Source organism: Rutidosis leptorrhynchoides, chromosome 6 (assembly GCF_046630445.1).
Source record: "Rutidosis leptorrhynchoides isolate AG116_Rl617_1_P2 chromosome 6, CSIRO_AGI_Rlap_v1, whole genome shotgun sequence".
In the NCBI taxonomy this organism is placed as follows: Eukaryota; Viridiplantae; Streptophyta; class Magnoliopsida; order Asterales; family Asteraceae; genus Rutidosis; species Rutidosis leptorrhynchoides.
The window spans coordinates 16,001,761-16,020,573 of NC_092338.1; the positions used below are offsets into that span (position 1 = coordinate 16,001,761).

Sequence of the window (18,813 nt, forward strand, 5' to 3'; positions counted from 1 at the left end):
CTTAGGTGCTAGTATAAATCTAATGCCGTATTCACTATACGCTAAACTAGACCTTGGAGAATTGAAACCAACCAGAATAAGCATACAACTAGCCGATAGATCAATAAAATATCCTAGAGGGATAATGGAGAACATGCTAGTTAAAGTTGGTACTTTAGTATTTCCAGTAGATTTTGTTGTTTTGGACATGGAAGAAGATTCTCAAGTTCCTCTCATATTAGGAAGACCATTCTTAAACACGGCTAAAGCAATGATAGACGTGTTCGGTAAGAAACTGACAATAAGTATAGAGGATGAGAGTGTTACCTTTTCAGTTGATAGAGCAATGCAACAACCGCAATCTGCAAATGATACATGTTATTATATTCAAACTATAGATGCACATGCAGAATTATTAGAAGAATTTCCAAAATTACAAGGAACAGGAGAATGTTCTTTAGGAGAAAGTAATGAACCAATTAATGAAGCTGAAATGTTAGCTACACTTATAGCTAATGGATATGAACCAACAACAGAAGAAATTCAAATGCTAAAAGAAGAAGACAGATATCGATATAAATCATCGATAGAAGAACCTCCGAAATTAGAGTTAAAGCCACTTCCAAACCATTTGGAATACGCTTATTTACATGGTGAATCTGAATTACATGTAATAATATCGTCTTCTCTTACTAAAAATGAGAAATCACAACTCATTTCTGTGTTGAAAGCTCATAAACCAGCCATTGCATGGAAGATTCATGATATTAAAGGAATAAGTCCTTCGTATTGCACACATAAAATCCTTATGGAAGAAGGTCATAAAACGTATGTGCAACGCCAACGAAGACTAAATCCTAATATGCAAGATGTAGTTAAGAAAGAGATTATTAAACTGCTAGATGCAGGTCTAATTTATCCAATCTCTGATAGTCCATGGGTAAGCCCAGTTCAATGCGTGCCTAAAAAGGGTGGCATGACTGTCATTACAAATGAGAGAAATGAGCTTATTCCTACTAGGACTGTAACAGGATGGCGTGTGTGTATTGATTATAGAAAATTAAATGACGCCACCAGAAAAGATCACTTTCCCTTACCTTTCATTGATCAAATGTTGGAAAGATTAGCCGGAAATAGTTACTATTGTTTTCTAGATGGATTTTCCGGATATTTTCAAATTCCAATAGCACCCGAAGACCAAGAGAAAACCACATTCACGTGCCCTTATGGTACTTTTGCTTACAAACGCATGCCATTTGGACTTTGTAACGCCCCTGCAACCTTTCAAAGGTGTATGATGGCGATTTTTCACGACATGATAGAAGAATGCATGGAAGTTTTCATGGATGATTTTTCAGTCTTCGGTGATATATTTGAATCATGTCTAGTTAATCTTGAACGAATGCTTATTAGATGCGAACGATCAAATCTAGTACTTAATTGGGAAAAATGCCATTTCATGGTTAAAGAAGGCATCGTTCTTGGTCATAAAATTTCAAAAGAAGGAATTGAAGTGGATATAGCTAAAGTAGATGTAATTGCTAAACTTCCACATCCCACCAATGTTAGAGGAGTTAGGAGTTTTCTAGGGCATGCCGGTTTTTACCGACGTTTCATAAAAGATTTTTCTAAAATTGCCACTCCTATGAATAAACTCCTAGAAAAGGATGCTCCATTCATCTTTTCAGATGAGTGTATCAAATCTTTTAATATTCTTAAAGAAAAACTAACTAATGCGCCGATCATGATAACACCAAATTGGAATCTACCATTTGAACTAATGTGCGATGCAAGTGATTTTGCAATGGGAGCCGTTTTAGGACAAAGGATTGAAAAACGATTTCAACCTATATATTATGCTAGTAAGACGTTACAAGGAGCACAAACGAACTATACAACTACTGAGAAAGAACTCCTTGCTATTGTCTTTGCTTTTGACAAATTTCGATCATATCTCGTTCTAGCAAAAACGGTGGTCTATACCGACCATTCTGCTCTTAGATACCTATTTTCAAAACAAGATGCTAAACCAAGATTAATCCGTTGGATCTTACTCTTACAAGAGTTTGATATTGAAATCCGAGAATAAAAGAGGAGCAGAAAATCTCGCCGCTGATCATCTTTCTCGTCTTGAAAATTCCGAATTAGAAGTTCTGAATGAATCGGCCATACAAGACAACTTTCCTGATGAATATCTATTGAAGATAGTTTATAAAGAAATTCCATGGTTTGCAGACTATGCAAACTACTTAGTTTGTGGATTCCTTGAAAAAGGATTATCGTACCAAAAACGAAAGAAATTCTTCAGTGATATAAAACACTATTTCTGGGAAGATCCACATTTGTTTAAAAGTTGTCCAGATGGAATAATACGCCGATGTGTATTTTGAGATGAAGCTAGTAAAATATTAAACCATTGTCACACAGGACCAACAGGAGGGCATTATGGGCCTCAACTAACAGCAAGAAAAGTTTATGATGCTGGATTCTATTGGCCTACAATTTACAAAGACGCACACCTTCTTTGCAAATCCTGTGATGCATGTCAAAGGGCCGGAAAAATAAGTCAACGTGATGAAATGCCACAAAATGTCATCCAAGTATGTGAAGTATTTGACATTTGGGGTATTGACTTTATGGGTCCATTTCCAAAATCTCATAATAATCTATATATACTCGTAGCCATTGATTATGTATCTAAATGGGCGGAAGCACAAGCTCTCCCAACTAACGATGCACGAGTTGTAGTCAACTTTTTAAAACGTCTTTTTGCAAGGTTTGGAACACCGAAAGCTTTAATAAGTGATCGGGGAACTCATTTCTGTAATAATCAACTTGAGAAAGTACTTAAAAGATATGGAGTAACTCATAAAATCTCCACCGCATATCATCCACAAACAAGTGGACAAGTTGAAAATACAAACCGAGCTTTAAAACGTATTCTAGAGAAAACTGTAGGATCAAATCCGAAGGAATGGTCCATTAAATTGGAGGATGCACTCTGGCTTTTAGAACAGCCTACAAAACTCCAATTGGAACCACACCTTTTAGACTTGTTTATGGAAAAGCATGTCATCTTCCAGTAGAAATTGAACACAAAGCATTTTGGGCTTTGAAGACATGTAATCTTGATTTACATGAAGCCGGACGTCTACAATTAAGTCAACTAAACGAATTAGAAGAATTAAGACATGAAGCATACGATAATTCGTTAATCTATAAGGAAAGAACGAAGAAATGGCATGATAAAAGAATCAGAAGTTTAAAAGAATTTAAGGAATGAGACAGAGTTCTTCTTTTCAATTCACGATTCAAGCTATTTTCTGGAAAATTGAAATCAAGATGGTCTGGACCATTCATAGTCAAAAGAGTTTTCCCATACGGAACGATAGAATTAATAAATTCAAATGGGATTGAATTTAAAGTTAATGGACACAGAGTTAAACATTATATAGATAGTCCGATGGAAGTCGACAACGAAGTTAATCACAATTTCGACACCACAGCTAACTAAGTGTGGGGAGAATCAAGTCTTTAAAAGATAATATGTATTTCTGTTAGAGTTAGATTGTCTGTTTTCGTGTAGTTCTCGAAAATGGAACCTGAATGATCTTTTCCTAGCAGACCCTAAAGAACTAGTCTTCTCCCCCCATTCTGAATTTTTATTTTTTTTTAGGTTTTTACAAAATGAAGACTGCCTGTGAACTAAACCATGGTCTGATGCTACACGCTTTGATCACTAAACGTAATAATGGCACACTTCCGAGTGAAATAGTATCAGTAATCAGAGAAAGAATGGACGGAGTTAGAAAAGAATCCAGATGCGAAGATAATAAGTTACAATTTGATAAAGGAAAATCAAAATCCGCAGCAAAAAGAAGAGCACGACACCTAGAAAGATGTCACAAATGCGGAAAATGGTCACATGGAGGTAAATGTTCAAATAATCAAACCTATTCAAATACCGAATTTGTTACTTTATGCAGAGACGGACCGTTCATATGTTTAGAAGAAAAGACACTTAATGCTCGAGGTTACGCCTATGTAGCTATGGAAAACCAATTAAACCGACTATCTTATGAATGAGATAGATCATATAACTAAGAAATCTATTTCACAGGTATGTTTGTATAGTTTTTTTTTTTTTTTAACCTTTTGATAATAAACGCTAATTTGTTCGCTATAAAGTATTAAATTGGTATTATAAAATTAGGTTTGGCGACCGAAATTATTGATATCATTCAAAAATTTATTACATCACTGCGAAATTTAACGTTTATTCTTAAGGTGTAAATAACTTTAATCAATCAACCCAAAATATTTCAAAAATTTGTCATGAGTTAAATTTGGTCTTGGAATCGAAATTACTTTACCGAAAAGAGGGGCGCATATTTTTGATAATATTTGATTGATTAAAGTGGGATAAAAAGCCAAAAAGATTTTTAATTTTATTTTTACCATGTTTTTAAAATTAATATTTAAATCTTAAATTAATATTGTAAACTTTGTAAAAACAATATTTTTAAAATTGTAAACATTTGAATTTTTAAATTAAGTTTGGTGTGAATTTTTAATTTTTAAAATATGAATTTTTAATTTTATGCATTTCAAATTTTAAGTTTGGTGTGAATTTTTAATATTAATTTTGAATATTTTATATTTAAGTTGTGTGAATTTAAAAACAAAAATTTACATTATCTCATTAAGTTAAAAATATGATTTTTAAAATTCGTCGTAAGTTGAAGACTAGGTCTTTGAACCGAAATTGCTTTACCCGAGGGAGGGACGAGAACTTTTATTATCATTATTTTTAATCTTATTGAATTAAAGTATGCCAAAAACATTAAAAAAAACCCAAAAATCTTTACTTTTAAAAAACCGCGCTTTGATTTGACAAATTTTAAAATTTTGTCGAGGGACAGACTAGGACAACGATCCGAAACGCTCTCGCTCCTAAAGGAAAACTAAATTTTTAAAATTTAATTAATTATAAGTTTTATAAAGCATAAGGTTTAAAAAAAAAAAAAGCTGAAAACACTGTAGCCGGCACCCCATGCGATCGCATGGGGTTTGCACTTGGAACCCATGCGATCGCATGGGGACCAAATGCAGGTCAGAAACAAATACAGCAGCGGGTCTGCTCTTCATCCACAAAACACACACACATTCACGAACCAACTCCAAAAATTCACCAATTTTCGCCATTTTTCCACCGTAATTCATCAAATTTCTTGCTCTAATCATGCCTAGATTCTCATTCTTCAGCAAATTGGTAAAAATTACACCCCTAAACTCTATAAATTCCTAGTTTTTGTGATAATTACCAATTTTTTACCTAATGCAATTTTGTTAATTTCTAGTGTAATTAGTGTTAAATTGTTAGTATTTTATGCATGTATAACCTAGATTGATGCTATTTAACGTGATTTGAAGCCAAAAACTTCAAAAATTTTAGAAATCTAGGGTTTGTGTTCTTGAGCAATTTGGGGCTTTTTGATATAAACAGGTTATGGCCGATTTTTGTCATGAATTATTGCTAAATTGAGTAGTGTAACATGTTTAGATAGTTAAATAATCCAAACAATGATCCTAAACATGATTTTTGGATATTAAAGTGGACTTTTTAAGTCCAAAATTCATGAACTTGATTAATTTGATATATTTGCCATTTGAGACTTGTTTAATTATTAGTAATGAATATTTTGACATGTTATTTGAGTTAAATGCTTATGAATTTTGTATACATTTTCATATGTGCTTATTTGAAAAGTGTAGAATTGTGAAAAATTGTGAAAATGTGTATAAGTTTAATTTTGATTTAACATGTTATAGTGATTGTTTTAAGTTGTTATTTTGCTAACACTAATGCATATTTGGATGCACAAATTTTGTGTTTAATGTATTTTACAGAGAGCCGATACTGGAGGTTCAGGAGCATCATCATCTAGACGACCAGCACCAGCACCAGAACCAGAACCAGAAATGCAACACGAACAAGAACCACAACAGGAACAACAACAGCCTGATCAGCACATACCTTATTATGATCTGGTACAGTTTGTTGATGAATTCATAGTATTCCCAATGAGGCCGCCAGTAGAATTCCCAACGATTCCTGAGCACACTCTACATCCTAATCTGAGATTTGATAGAAGATGGAGAGATTACGAGACATATCAAAGGAACAAATTCAAATTGGTAACAAAAAATGTAGAGGTGCCAAGGGTAATTGATTAGGCCCCTTTGGAAACGGTCCATCTAGCTGACCGTGTTAGACAGCTTTTAGTTCAAAGGTATGGCAGTTCTTCTTTTACAGATTGGGAACGTCTTTTCACCATTCGTAGACCTGTATATAAGGAATGGTGTGTTGAGTTGATGAGTACTGTATCACTTGATACAAATATAGTTAGGATAGATGATAGAAGATTTCTTTGGTTTATCCTTGGCGGTAGGATGTACAGAATGTCCATGCTGGACATGGCCAGGGCCTTACAGATATATACTCCTGGTGAGTTGCTATTACCCGATTGTACAAACTTGATTCATTATGGTGAACGGGTAGATAGTAACTTTGACGCTGACGCCATTTGGAGGCGTATGTCACATTTTGATGTTTTTACACGAGCAGGAGGACACTCCTATACACATATTGACAGAGCCGAGCTTCGTATTATTCATAGATTTTTGGCTAACTCGATTACACAAAGAGGTCATAATAAAGAAAAAATTACCTTATATGATTTATTCTACCTAAAGTGTATTCGGGATCCTAGAAGCTTTGTCAATATCCCTTACTGTGTTGCTTTTTATTTATCTAAAATGGTAGAGGGAATGCAGGACGGGAGTATAATAGGAGGAGGTATTTTTGTTACTCTCATTGGAGAGTATTTAGGTATTGATAGGAACCAAGGGGGTCCATTACAGATTTGTAGAGAACAGGTTGAGCCCTTAGGATTGAAAGTTTATGTGGGTGCTAAGGTATTGAAAAGTAGACGTAACCAGGCAGTATCCTATGAGGGATCTCATCCTCAGGTAGAGAGAGGCTCAGACGAGAAAATGGAGGAGGCGGAAGACATTAGGGATGTCTTTCGAGATGCTATTCTTGACGTCCACGTTCGTATAGATGAGGAAGCAATGACGAACGCGGCAAGACATAGTATGTATGAGCAGTGGAACTCCGAGCGAGTATACGAGGATTATAGGCGATGCCAACACGATAGCTGGTTAGTTCATCAGCACCAAATCATGAGCCAGCTATCATATCAGGTACCAAATAACTATGTACCTACTCGACCTGCTCATTTTCCGCCACATAGCCCCGATATCCGACCACCCTTTAACCGGTATGACTATGACCAAGCCTATCAGAACACCTATAACCAACAATGGAACCCACCCGATGAGATGAACTGGAACCCCTATCCAGACTGATTTAGTTCCATTTGGTTATTTTTATGATATTTATGTTTTTATCTTTTGACTTTTTCATGTTTAAACTTATGTTATTGGATATATTTGTGTAATTTTTATTATTTTATTATTATTGTGTACTAATATTTCATATTTAGAATTTGAAAGTGGGATATTAAGTCCCATTTCAAATTGCCATGCATGATTATATTTGTATGTATGTATATTGTCGATTGTACAAAACAGGGTAAAACAGCGCATTTTCAAAGACTGGCATTAAGTTCAGCAAAAGCTACTAATTTTGACGACAAGATGACAAATAAATGTGATGTAACAACAGACGAAATGAACAAATGATATGCACCATTTATCATTCAGCAAACAAACGCCAATATGTTTGGAAACTTTGGTAAAATTTAATCATTTCTACGCTAATCACCCTCAATAATTTAAATTGTACCGATTTCTTGCAAATGAGGGCATTGCAAGATCTTAAATGTGGGAAGGGGTTAAATTCTTTCGGATTTTTAAAATTTTTATCTTAAACACGTGGTTACCATTAAAAATACTAGTAAAGCAGTAGTTGTATTAGAATCTAGTGCTCTCTGATAATAAAGAACAGCCCTAGTCTTATATACTGACTACCCAATTCTAGTAAAATTTTTCAAAGTTTTCAATTAAATGAACTCAAAATCATGTTTATACATATTTATGAACGATAAAACTAGGTTTTAACACCGAAATTATGGTTACCTCGGAAAGGACATAAATTGAGAAACAAACCAAAATGTTAAAATTCATTTAAAATGGAATAGAGGACGATAAAAAGGAAAATAAAAGCCAAGTGTGGGAAAATTCTCCAAGTTATTCAAAACATATATCACATATTTTTGTACAAATAACTGAAAATATTTTTGCTTTGGACTAAACTAAACTGTTTTACCCGATGAAAGAAAAGAAGAGATGGATCTACACGATGAATCAATTCCATCATTAAAAGGAAGTAAAGTCTTCCGAAAAAGACACGCGCTTCTTGATTTAGGTCAAGAAGTTGTCGTCCAGACCAGCTGTAGGTTGACGAAAAATCTAGAAAAGTCATCACTAAAATCAGCAGGAAATCCACGGACCTCAGCATTAAACAGGGTCGCCAAGTGGTCAGATTTATCCTAACCATGAGAAGGATTTATCTCGTACAATTGGGGGGGCACCATGCAAATTAGCTGGATAAGACTAATGAATCAGATCCCCAGAAAGGATAATCTCCTTAAAGATTAAAAATCAGCTTTTAAGACTAATATTACTCAATCCTAGAGATTGACCTTAAAGATTGAGAATTACAAACTCATGGAATTCAATGATATCTAAACTCGAGCTTGAACGAGAAAATATTTTGATCAAAATTACAAACCGATTTGTTTTCTGAAAACCCTATTTTCAATGCGTTCATTACCATTGAACGTAAAATCCTAGGAATTCACCTGGAATTCATTAGGTCACCTGAACCAAATCGGGTGTCAACCGTAAGAACGGTGGTTGCATAGCATGGTCAAAGACAGGACCTTGTGCCAGACCGAAAAATCATAAGGGTGAGCTTTACTATTGCTCCTACCAAGGATAGTAATTGCGTCCGACACGTTATAGACCATAATTAAAAAGCATGTCAGGGGATATTGCCTTAACAGTTGCTTATTCAACGCTTTCCTTTACAACCGGACGGTAGTTTACCGAAAGGTAATATACGGGACAAGTAAACTGGACGTGTTGCTTTCCTAATACAAGGTTAGCAAGTGGGTGACACAAAACCGCAAGTTTTGAGCTAAAATTTTCAAATCTGAAACCCACCAAACCCACAAAAATATTTTGCAAACACCGGTGAAGGGTTAATCCGGAAAACTTATCTAGGGTAAAAACTAGATTTAATTTTCAAAAGATCAAATGTTTTCATAAATATCCAATTTCCTTAAGGATCTACATTTTCATAGTCATGTGGGACTGTAAACCGCCTTTCAAATGTGCACTTTGCTTTGGAAACCGAAAGTAAATCGGCTATTTGATTGCAAGTGTAGTTAACCTAAACCCGAGGCAACTGTGGATGACACAACCACCTTTAACCATGGTTCTATCGTTACTATCATTGTTTATACCGCCGTATAGAAATCACTAATGTACAAAGTGTGAAGAATAAAGAAGTGATTCTAGTATTTCAAGACTGTATTGCTTGAGGACAAGCAACGCTCAAGTGTGGAAATATTTGATAATGCTAAAAACGAACATATATTTCATAGCATTATTCCTCAAGAAAGACAAGCTTTTAGTTGCAATTGTTCTATTTACAAGTGATATTCGTTTAAATAATAAAAGGTGAAGACAAAAGACAGATTCGACGAATTGAAGACGCAAACGACCAAAAAGCTCAAAAGTACAAAATACAATCCAAGAGGTTCCAATTATTGATAAGAAACGTCTCGAAATTACAAGAGTACAAGATTCAAAACGCAAAGTACAAGATATTAAATTGTACGCAAGGACGTTCGAAAATCCGGAACCGGGACCAGAGTCAACTCTCAACGCTCGACGCAACGGACTAAAAATTACAAGTCAACTATGCACATAAATATAATATAATATTTAAATAATTCTTATAATTATTTAATATATTATATTATTTATAAAACCGTCGGCAGAAGAAAACAACCAAATATGAGCCTCCCCAGCTGGCCATGCGATCGCATGGCCTGGAAGGCATAAATCCATGCGATCGCATGAGCCCCAGTTCCAGCCCACATGCCTATAAAAATCGAGCTTTGGTGCACCAAAAATATCCATCTATCTTTCTCTTTTCTCCATTCATACGATATATTTATATTTATAATTTATATTTTAATTTTAATTTTAATTATAATTCTAATAATAAGGGTATGTTAGCGAATGTTGTAAGGGTGTAAGTCGAAATTCTGTCCGTGTAACACTACGCTATTTTTAATCATTGTAAGTTATGTTCAACCTTTTTAATTTAATGTCTCGTAGCTAAGTTATTATTATGCTTATTTAAAACGAAGTAATCATGATGTTGGGCTAATTACTAAAATTAGGTAATTGGGCTTTGTACCATAATTGGGGTTTGGACAAAAGAACGACACTTGTGGAAATTAGACTATGGGCTATTAATGGGCTTTATATTTGTTTAACTAAATGATGGTTTGTTAATGTTAATATAAAGATTTACAATTGGGTGTCCCTATAAATTACCATATACACTCGATCGGACACGATGGGCGGGGTATTTATATGTACGAATAATCGTTCATTAAACCGGACACGGAAATGGATTAATAGCCACCAGAATAATTAAAACAGGGGTGAAATTATGTACAAGGACACTTGGTATAATTGATAACAAAATATTAAAACCTTGGGTTACACTCAGTCGACATCCTGGTGTAATTATTAAACAAAGTATTAAAATCTTGTTATAGTTTAAGTCCCCAATTAGTTGAAATATTTAACTTCGGGTATAAGGATAATTTGACGAGGACACTCGCACTTTATATTTATGACTGATGGACTGTTATGGACAAAAACCAGACGGACATATTAAATAATCCAGGACAAAGGACAATTAACCCATGGGCATAAAACTAAAATCAACACGTCAAACATCATGATTACGGAAGTTTAAATAAGCATAATTATTTTATTTCATATTTAATTTCCTTTATTTTATATTTAATTGCACTTCTAATTATCGAATTTTTATTGTTATTGTATTTAATTGCACTTTTAATTATCGTACTTTTTAATTATCGCAAGTTTATTTTATCGCATTTTTATTAATCGCAATTTCATTATCGTTATTTACTTTACGCTTTAATTTAAGTCTTGTATTTATTTTTTATTTTACATTTGGTTTTAACTGCGACTAAAGTTTTAAAATCGACAAACCAGTCATTAAACGGTAAAAACCCCCCTTTATAATAATAATATTACTTATATATATATTTGTATTTTTATAAAAGTAAACTAATATAGCGTTAAGCTTTGTTTAAAAAGATTCCCTGTGGAACGAACCGGACTTACTAAAAACTACACTACTGTACGATTAGGTACACTGCCTATAAGTATTGTAGCAAGGTTTAAGTATATCCGTTCTCTAAATAAATAAATATCTTGTATAAAATTGTATCGTATTAATAGTATTTCCTGTAAAAATATAAGCTATTTTATATACACCTCGCGAAACATCAGTTATAGCTAGTGATCAAAGGACTATGAAAGAATAAAATAGTTACTATTAAGAGATTTTCTGCATTACTTAATTTTTTTAAACATTAGCATCTTAGTTTTTACTTTTTTTTTTTTATTTCATTAGACTTTTGTGTTTGGTCTATTACACAATTATCTATTTTTAATCCCTTTAAGTTCCTTTGATTGTGTATATGTGATACATTAATATGTCATTAGTCATTATTTCTGAAAAAGTCTTTTGTCTCGTGCAAGGTGCAACTACAGTTTCCTTTGATGTATTTATTTTAGATAATGAGCTACTGAGCTGTAGCTAAGTTTGTTTTTGTGATGTATATATTGGTGATGTAGATTACTATGGAAATTACGGAGTAATTAACATTAGATTAATATAATACAAGTGTTGTTTAGACAAAAATATCAAAAGAGTTGAAGTGGGTCAAATAAATTTACCTCAAAAATAAGTGGGACGGTTCTTTTTATGGAACCGAACCGAAAAACATGGAACCGAACCGAACCGAACCGAAATTATTTGGTACGGTTCTCGGTACGACTTTCTTCAATATTTTGGGACTCGGGACGGAACCGAACCGACTTAATTTGGGACGGAACCGTACCATGCACAGGCCTAGTAATCACCGTTAAATCGTTGTACCATAATGAAAACCGTTGGAAATCGTTGTAATAAAATATTCAGGCGCCAGATACGTCGAAAATACTATCAGATTCTCCAGCGTCGACGACAAATTTCTACCGGTTTCGGAAAACCTCTGTTGTCGCGTTACATCTCAGGAAGTAGAAGTGAAATTTGTATCTTCGTGATCGTAAAATCGACACAAATTTATTAGGGGTATTGACCAAAAACTGAAGTGGTACTAGCGTCGTTTCAAGAAGTCAAACGACCAAAAACTGAATGACTTTTCAGATGTTAGGGGTAATGACAAGTCACTTTCTTAAAAATATTAACCCGGGTGAAAGTGTAAAACAATCAAATAAATACGGTTACTGGATACTTTTGGCCTTTTGAAAGTCGAGGGGCTATTTGGTATTTAAAGAAAAGAAACTCCGATCGAAATAGGCGTTTGTTTTATTACACAAATCCTTCTATGTCTCTCTTATCCCTTGCCGCCATCATCTCCGCCGTTCGCCGCCCCTAACCATTCGCCGGTAGGTAATTCTAGGAAATATATTAGGGTTACGTGTTTATCAAAAACAAAAGTCAATTTTTTTTACCGGATGTATTTGAACAAGTTTTTCAATTAAAATCGACATTTTTTTTCTGAGTTGGATGAAATCAATTTGTTAAAAATGTACTTATTGTATCGAATTATATGTAATTGCCATTTAAAATTACTCATCTGATGTTCCAAGATTATTCTGTTAGGTATAAAAAACACCTAAATTGTATAATGGTTAGAGCATACTCACAAGAACACATTTACAAGCACCCATGGGAAAGAGTTACTTCTGCATCATGGCGCAAGTTTGCTGACCCAGAGAACAAACGCACCTTAACTCACATCCTAGAAGTTGACACCTTGAACCACAAGCTCGACGCTGAGTCCGGTAAGCTTTACACGACCCGTGCGATCACCATACATGCTCCTGGTCCGTGGTTCCTTCGTAAGATTGTCGGTCAAGATATCTGTCATTGTGTTGAATCAACTGTTGTTGATGGCAAAACTCGGTCAATGCAACTGGCTACTAAGAACATTAGTCTGCAGAAATTTGTGGAGGTGGAAGATAAGATCAGGTATATTAGACATGGCAAAATGGGCAGAGGGGTTGAGTAGAGGGGTTTGAGTCGAGACGTTTATTTTTGCAGTCAACGTTGGTGAACCCTTATTAAGAACTGTATCTTTGAAATGAAAAGTTAAGAATTTTTGAATACAATTGTCTTGCATCTGTAGGTATGATCCACATCCAGAGAATCCAAATGAGTGGACAATTTGCAGGCAGGAAATGAGTATACGGATAAAGCCGTTGTCCAGGTTGGCATCAATGGCAGAGAAGATAGAGCAGAAATGTGTTGAAAAGTTTCAGAGGAACAGTGCAAAAGGTAGGGAGGTTATGGAGAGGATGTGTAAGTACATGGAAGCTGAATCCTCTTCTAGAGGTATTTCTGTCTAATTGTAGGTGGTTGTTATGTTGTACTCCATAAGACTTTTTTAAGGTCTAAGAGAAGATTTAGAATATAGAGCGTGTATTAACTGCAATCTAGTGTTCTAAGTTCGAATATGTAATTGAGCGTTTAAAGTAATTTCTAGTAATAAAAGGCCAATACTTTCATGTATAAAGAAGGGTCTGAGTTGTGTCTTTCTGTTTATAATAGTACCAATAAGTTTGATATATGATTATATGTCAAGATGAGTAGATGAAATGAACCACCTGGACAATAATTTTCTGTACCTCAAACCGTTGTAACCTTGTCAAATTTTGTCAAGTTGGTCAGGTTGAGTTCAATTGATATACATAATCTCTAATAGATACTCCGTATAAAGTTATAAAATGTTCATGTCAGTATAATGAATAAAAAATGACTGTATATACCACATACATGTACATAGTACTCTAGTAAATTTGGAAAAGTATGGTAATTTTGTTAATACAGCACTGCTCAAATGGATTATACCCTGCAATTTCTACTTCTCTCTCTCTCTCTCTCTCTCTCTCTCTCTCTCTCTCTCTCCCCCCCCCCCCCTCCCTCTCTCTCTCTCTCTCTCTCCCCCTCTCCCTCTCCCCCTCTCTCTCTCTTTGAAGTAGTATTCAATTATAGATCTGAGATCGGTTTGGCAAATGCGACACTCTTAGGGAGAACAAATGATGCACACAACATCCATTTTCCAGGGGCGACCAGACGTACCTTGTGCATTTTGACCTCAAAGGCCACCTCCGACAATGCAATTCGTATCCTCTAATTAGAACACCAAGAAAAAAAAGCAAGTATTAAAGTTGATCAAAACTAGTAACTTCTTACGAATGTAGGTGGTCATTTTGACCCAATTCATATATACTACCTCTTGAAAATCAAACTCAGGATCTTCAGCTTTTGAGAATCCATAGACGTGAATCTTTGGCAAAGTCAACTCTTCATTTCTGTCGGTATGTCTGAATATTCCTTTAAATGCATCTGCCACCAAATATTAATAAACCATCAGTATTGTAAAACTCGGCCAACTGGGCCAAGTTTTCGAGGATTTCTTGGTTTAGATCACCAGTCACGTTCTCGGTGACCAACCCGGTTAATTAATCGGTCAACGAACGAGTTTCTCGGACAAATCGGGGAGTTCCCGGTCAACTTGGCTGAATTGGTGAGTTCTCGGTCAACTCGACCAACTCGGTAAGTCGGTAAAAACCCAGAAACTCGGTCAAAAACTCGGCAAATTGTTCAAATCTATTAGAATTTATATTAGAACATATATATTATATATTTATATATTAAAAAACTAAAAAATCAACGCAAGTCAACATCCGAGTTCTCCCCGAGTTGCCAAGGACTCCACAAAAATTTCTAACTGAGTTCCGAGTTCTCCAACCTTGTAAACCATTGAGTAAAAATATATGAAGCTTATAAGTACTAAAAGTCGAATAAAGTTTGTATAAATATAAACTGATGTACCCTGTGCCATAAACATACTGCAGCTAATTCGCTCATTAGCAATTTGTGTTTCAACAGTCACAAAATTCCTTTTCCTTAATTAAACCTAGCATCTATATCTAATAAATAACATTACAAAATACTCCATAAGCATAGGCAAGAATTCGGTGAACAGCACAATCATCAAAGCACTGATAACTGCCAAATTCTACAAGTGACTAATAAATCAAAGAGGAATGAGATTGTACATACCAAGAAACTCAGCTGCATCCTTGGGCAGATTCATGACCACTTGAGTGATGGGTCGGGAGCTTTGACTTTTAAAGATAGCGTCAATGAATCTTCTCCCATCCATGTTAAAAACCTTTAATTTCGATGACATGTATAATATTAGATGCTTTAGAACGTATAACACAATAACCTTTTATCTTTCAAAAACTCCAAAATAATAAGAAGACATCCCTAATTAACTAGATTACTTATCAGTAAGGATAAATGAGCCATAAAATTATTAGCAAAAGCTTCCAATTTAATTTCAGCTGTATTAAGTATGCACGTAAAAAAGAACGTCTACACTTAGGTGTGATGGATTATGTACCAAGATTAGATTGAAAGGAGATAAAGAAAAATCACGTTCGAGGGCAGACCTCAATCTTTCTTTCCAGTTTGTTGAGTACCGCATTTCTTTCCAGATAGTCAACAGCATGAGGATTTAAATCATTTGCATACACATACTTAACCTTTTTTGCAGCAGATATAGCCAAAGGACCAACCCCAGCAAAAACGTCACCTGTTTCCGTAAACTATCAGATACCAGAAGACAAATGAATACTGTCATGTTCATAATAGTGTTTTAAATGAGCAACAACATATGTAAACCACATAAATCTGGAAAAGTCCAATTTTTTCCCCATATTTAACATCAATAGAAAACATATAATTTTAGTCATATAAGTTGAAGAAAGAAAAACATACAAACAACATCATTCCGTGTAAAGGAATTCAAGAGTCTTTGTCTCTCTGTTCCCAACTTTGAGCTCCAGTACCTGCAATAAGTCAACAATAACGTATTTAACTTAATCATTTCCAAATTCTATTAACTACAATCTACCTCCGATACAAATTAAGAGATTTATTAAAGCGAAGAGAAATATTATAAATATGAGTAGTTGAGCAATTTCGTGAACAAAACTTACACTGTTGCCAAGTCAACATGAAAATGGAGTCCATTCTCTACCACCCTTGTTACAAGAGAATGATTTCCGGCCAAAACTTCAAGCTGCATGGTTCTGAACTCGTTATTGATGGCATCAAGCTTATTGACAACCGTTTGTATCTTTGGCTTGTTTTTGTCCAAAACAACCTGGCAAAACACGCGTAAATCATTAAAATTCAGCCAAACACTGGATGTCACGAGATGGGTGGGCCAGGTGATGGGTAATGTCAGAATGAATAATTAGGTTGCTTCGAGTTGACCTATACATTCTTGTATTTTTTTGTCTTTTTCTTAAACTTCATTAAATATTGAAGTTTCGACAGTGATAACATTAATTTATTAGAGAAAGCTTAATCAGAATTTTGTGAAAAAAGTAACTTAGGAGTTTATAAGCATCCATAAACCCTTCAGGTTACTTTCAAGTGTCAACCCATTCGACCAATTCCAATTAGATTTTACCCGTTTGTGACCTGTAAATATAACCGAATGAACTAGTTTCATAAATGGGTTGAAACAATCACTCTGCCATGTACCTTTGCTATAAGATTCTTATAGGGAAGATGTTCCTCTTTTAAATTGAGGTGAATGATATGGCCAACTGTCTCAAAAGATGAAGGAACTGTCATACCCTTTGGAAGCAAAGCCTCTAAGACCTGCAATTTTGCAAATACATAACTCAAAAGCTTCCCAAAATATAAACATCGTTAGAGAAGTCGCATTAAATGTTATAATGTAAGAAATAAGCAAAATACCTCATTCATCTGCCAGTAACTATAAAACAAAGTTAGCTTGCATCTCACAAGTTCAAATAATGATTCCGTTAAGCATGCCTGAAGGAAATAGTAAGCTCAAAATTACACAATTTAAAAACTAGAATATATACTCATACTCACTAATAAGGTAAAGTAAGACCCAAAAAAATACCTTAATTGCCTCGGGCAATTCATCTTGCGATTTATGAGCGTACCGTTCATCCAAAAGCAACAACCTTGTTGATCCTTTCCATTTCCGTACCCTGTACTCTTCATCTCCAATCAACCCACTCAAATCCTCATCATTACTTTCATAATCTTCAACCACCTCTTCAATTATATAAGACTCATTCTTTCTACCCTCTTTCACTTCTTTCGTCTCTGTTTTCGTTTTTGTATTCCTTTTCGGCCTCGATAACTTGGCCAAATTCCTAAACTTTTCAAAACCTCTCGAATTAAAAGTCTTTACAAGCTTATCTCTATACAAAACTGGACTCAATCTCTCCCCATCTCCTTCCGCCTTTCCATAAATCCTTCGATTTAAAGCGTCTAATGGTTCGTCCTCACTCGAATTGAAGTACTTTTGTAATTCCGGGTCAATCTCGTCACCTGAAACCCTAGCAATGTTCCTAACCCTAGGCCAGTTTAATAAATGACCACGGAGTTGACTTTCTAATGCGTAGCATCGATCAGCATTGACTCTAAGAGCAGAAATGTCGAATTCACGAGTGAATTCATCTTCATCAAACGATGGATTTTGATTGTTTTCGGTTTTTGGTTGTAGTTGTTGTGGTAGTGTTGAAGTGGGGTTGATAGATGGATGGTGGCCTTTGGATAAAGAAGGACCGTAAGATAGGGTTTCGGAGAGGGGAACGGTGGCGGAGATGCGGCGGATGGACGCGGATACGGTGGGTTTAGATATTACAGGTGTGAGAGCTGGAGATAGTGACGGCCGGAGCATGAATTTGGTGAACATTTAGATTGGAATTTTGCCGGTAAAAGATTGAATTCCAGGGTTTTAAGGGTTTTGGTTGGTGATTAAAATGAAAGATTGATGGATAAAGAGCGTAATTTACATATGTAGGCCCTGGATATATCATTATTATATAGCTTCAGTCCTTCGATGTCCACATGAATGCTTTTGTTGAATTGTTGGCACACATGTAAATCTGAATACCGATAAATATGGATATAGATTATAGATAATTAAAAGTAAATGGTGCACTTTTTAATGAAAATTTGAGTTTTTTTATTGTGACCGTATTTGACATTCATTAACTGAAAAAGTATGTTTTTGTGTCAATTTGTAGGGTAGTGTGGTAAAATTTGATTGCAAAATATGTGAAAAAAATAAATTAATTACAAAAATAAATTAATTTTAAATTAATAAAATCATTCATTGGTTGCTTTTCATCTAACCCTTCCGTCACTTTTCTAACTAATGCTTTTTTAGGTTTCACTTTGCCGCCCCTTTAATTCCGTCCTCGTCGTCAAACTCCCTCCAGCTCATCTCATGGTTGCACTTGACGCGACAATAATGATAGTCTAGGAGCATCGTTTACTGTCACGCTCGTTCTTCAATCCATGTCCTCAAGACGGTGCTATATAAACTGTCT

General features: G+C 34.8%; 2 protein-coding genes across 2 annotated transcripts; one reads left to right on the forward strand and one right to left on the reverse strand.

Moving 5' to 3' along the window:
* Positions 1-12,668: 12,668 nt before the first annotated feature.
* LOC139855570 (uncharacterized) lies at positions 12,669-14,048 on the forward strand. The gene is made up of 3 exons (XM_071844808.1): positions 12,669-12,798; positions 13,016-13,384; positions 13,542-14,048. Exons 2-3 carry the CDS (start codon positions 13,041-13,043, stop codon positions 13,759-13,761), a joined length of 564 nt encoding a protein of 187 aa, XP_071700909.1. The 5' UTR covers positions 12,669-12,798; positions 13,016-13,040; the 3' UTR covers positions 13,762-14,048.
* Positions 14,049-14,365: 317 nt separating this feature from the next.
* Positions 14,366-18,232, reverse strand: LOC139851533 (tRNA (guanine(37)-N(1))-methyltransferase 1-like). The gene is made up of 9 exons (XM_071840618.1): positions 17,370-18,232; positions 17,198-17,275; positions 16,979-17,098; positions 16,426-16,592; positions 16,205-16,275; positions 15,877-16,019; positions 15,482-15,593; positions 14,649-14,761; positions 14,366-14,545 (listed from the first exon to the last, which is right to left on the reverse strand). The coding sequence occupies exons 1-9, from the start codon at positions 18,171-18,173 to the stop codon at positions 14,402-14,404; spliced, it is 1,752 nt and encodes a 583-aa protein (XP_071696719.1). The 5' UTR covers positions 18,174-18,232; the 3' UTR covers positions 14,366-14,401.
* Between the last annotated feature and the right edge of the window lie 581 nt (positions 18,233-18,813).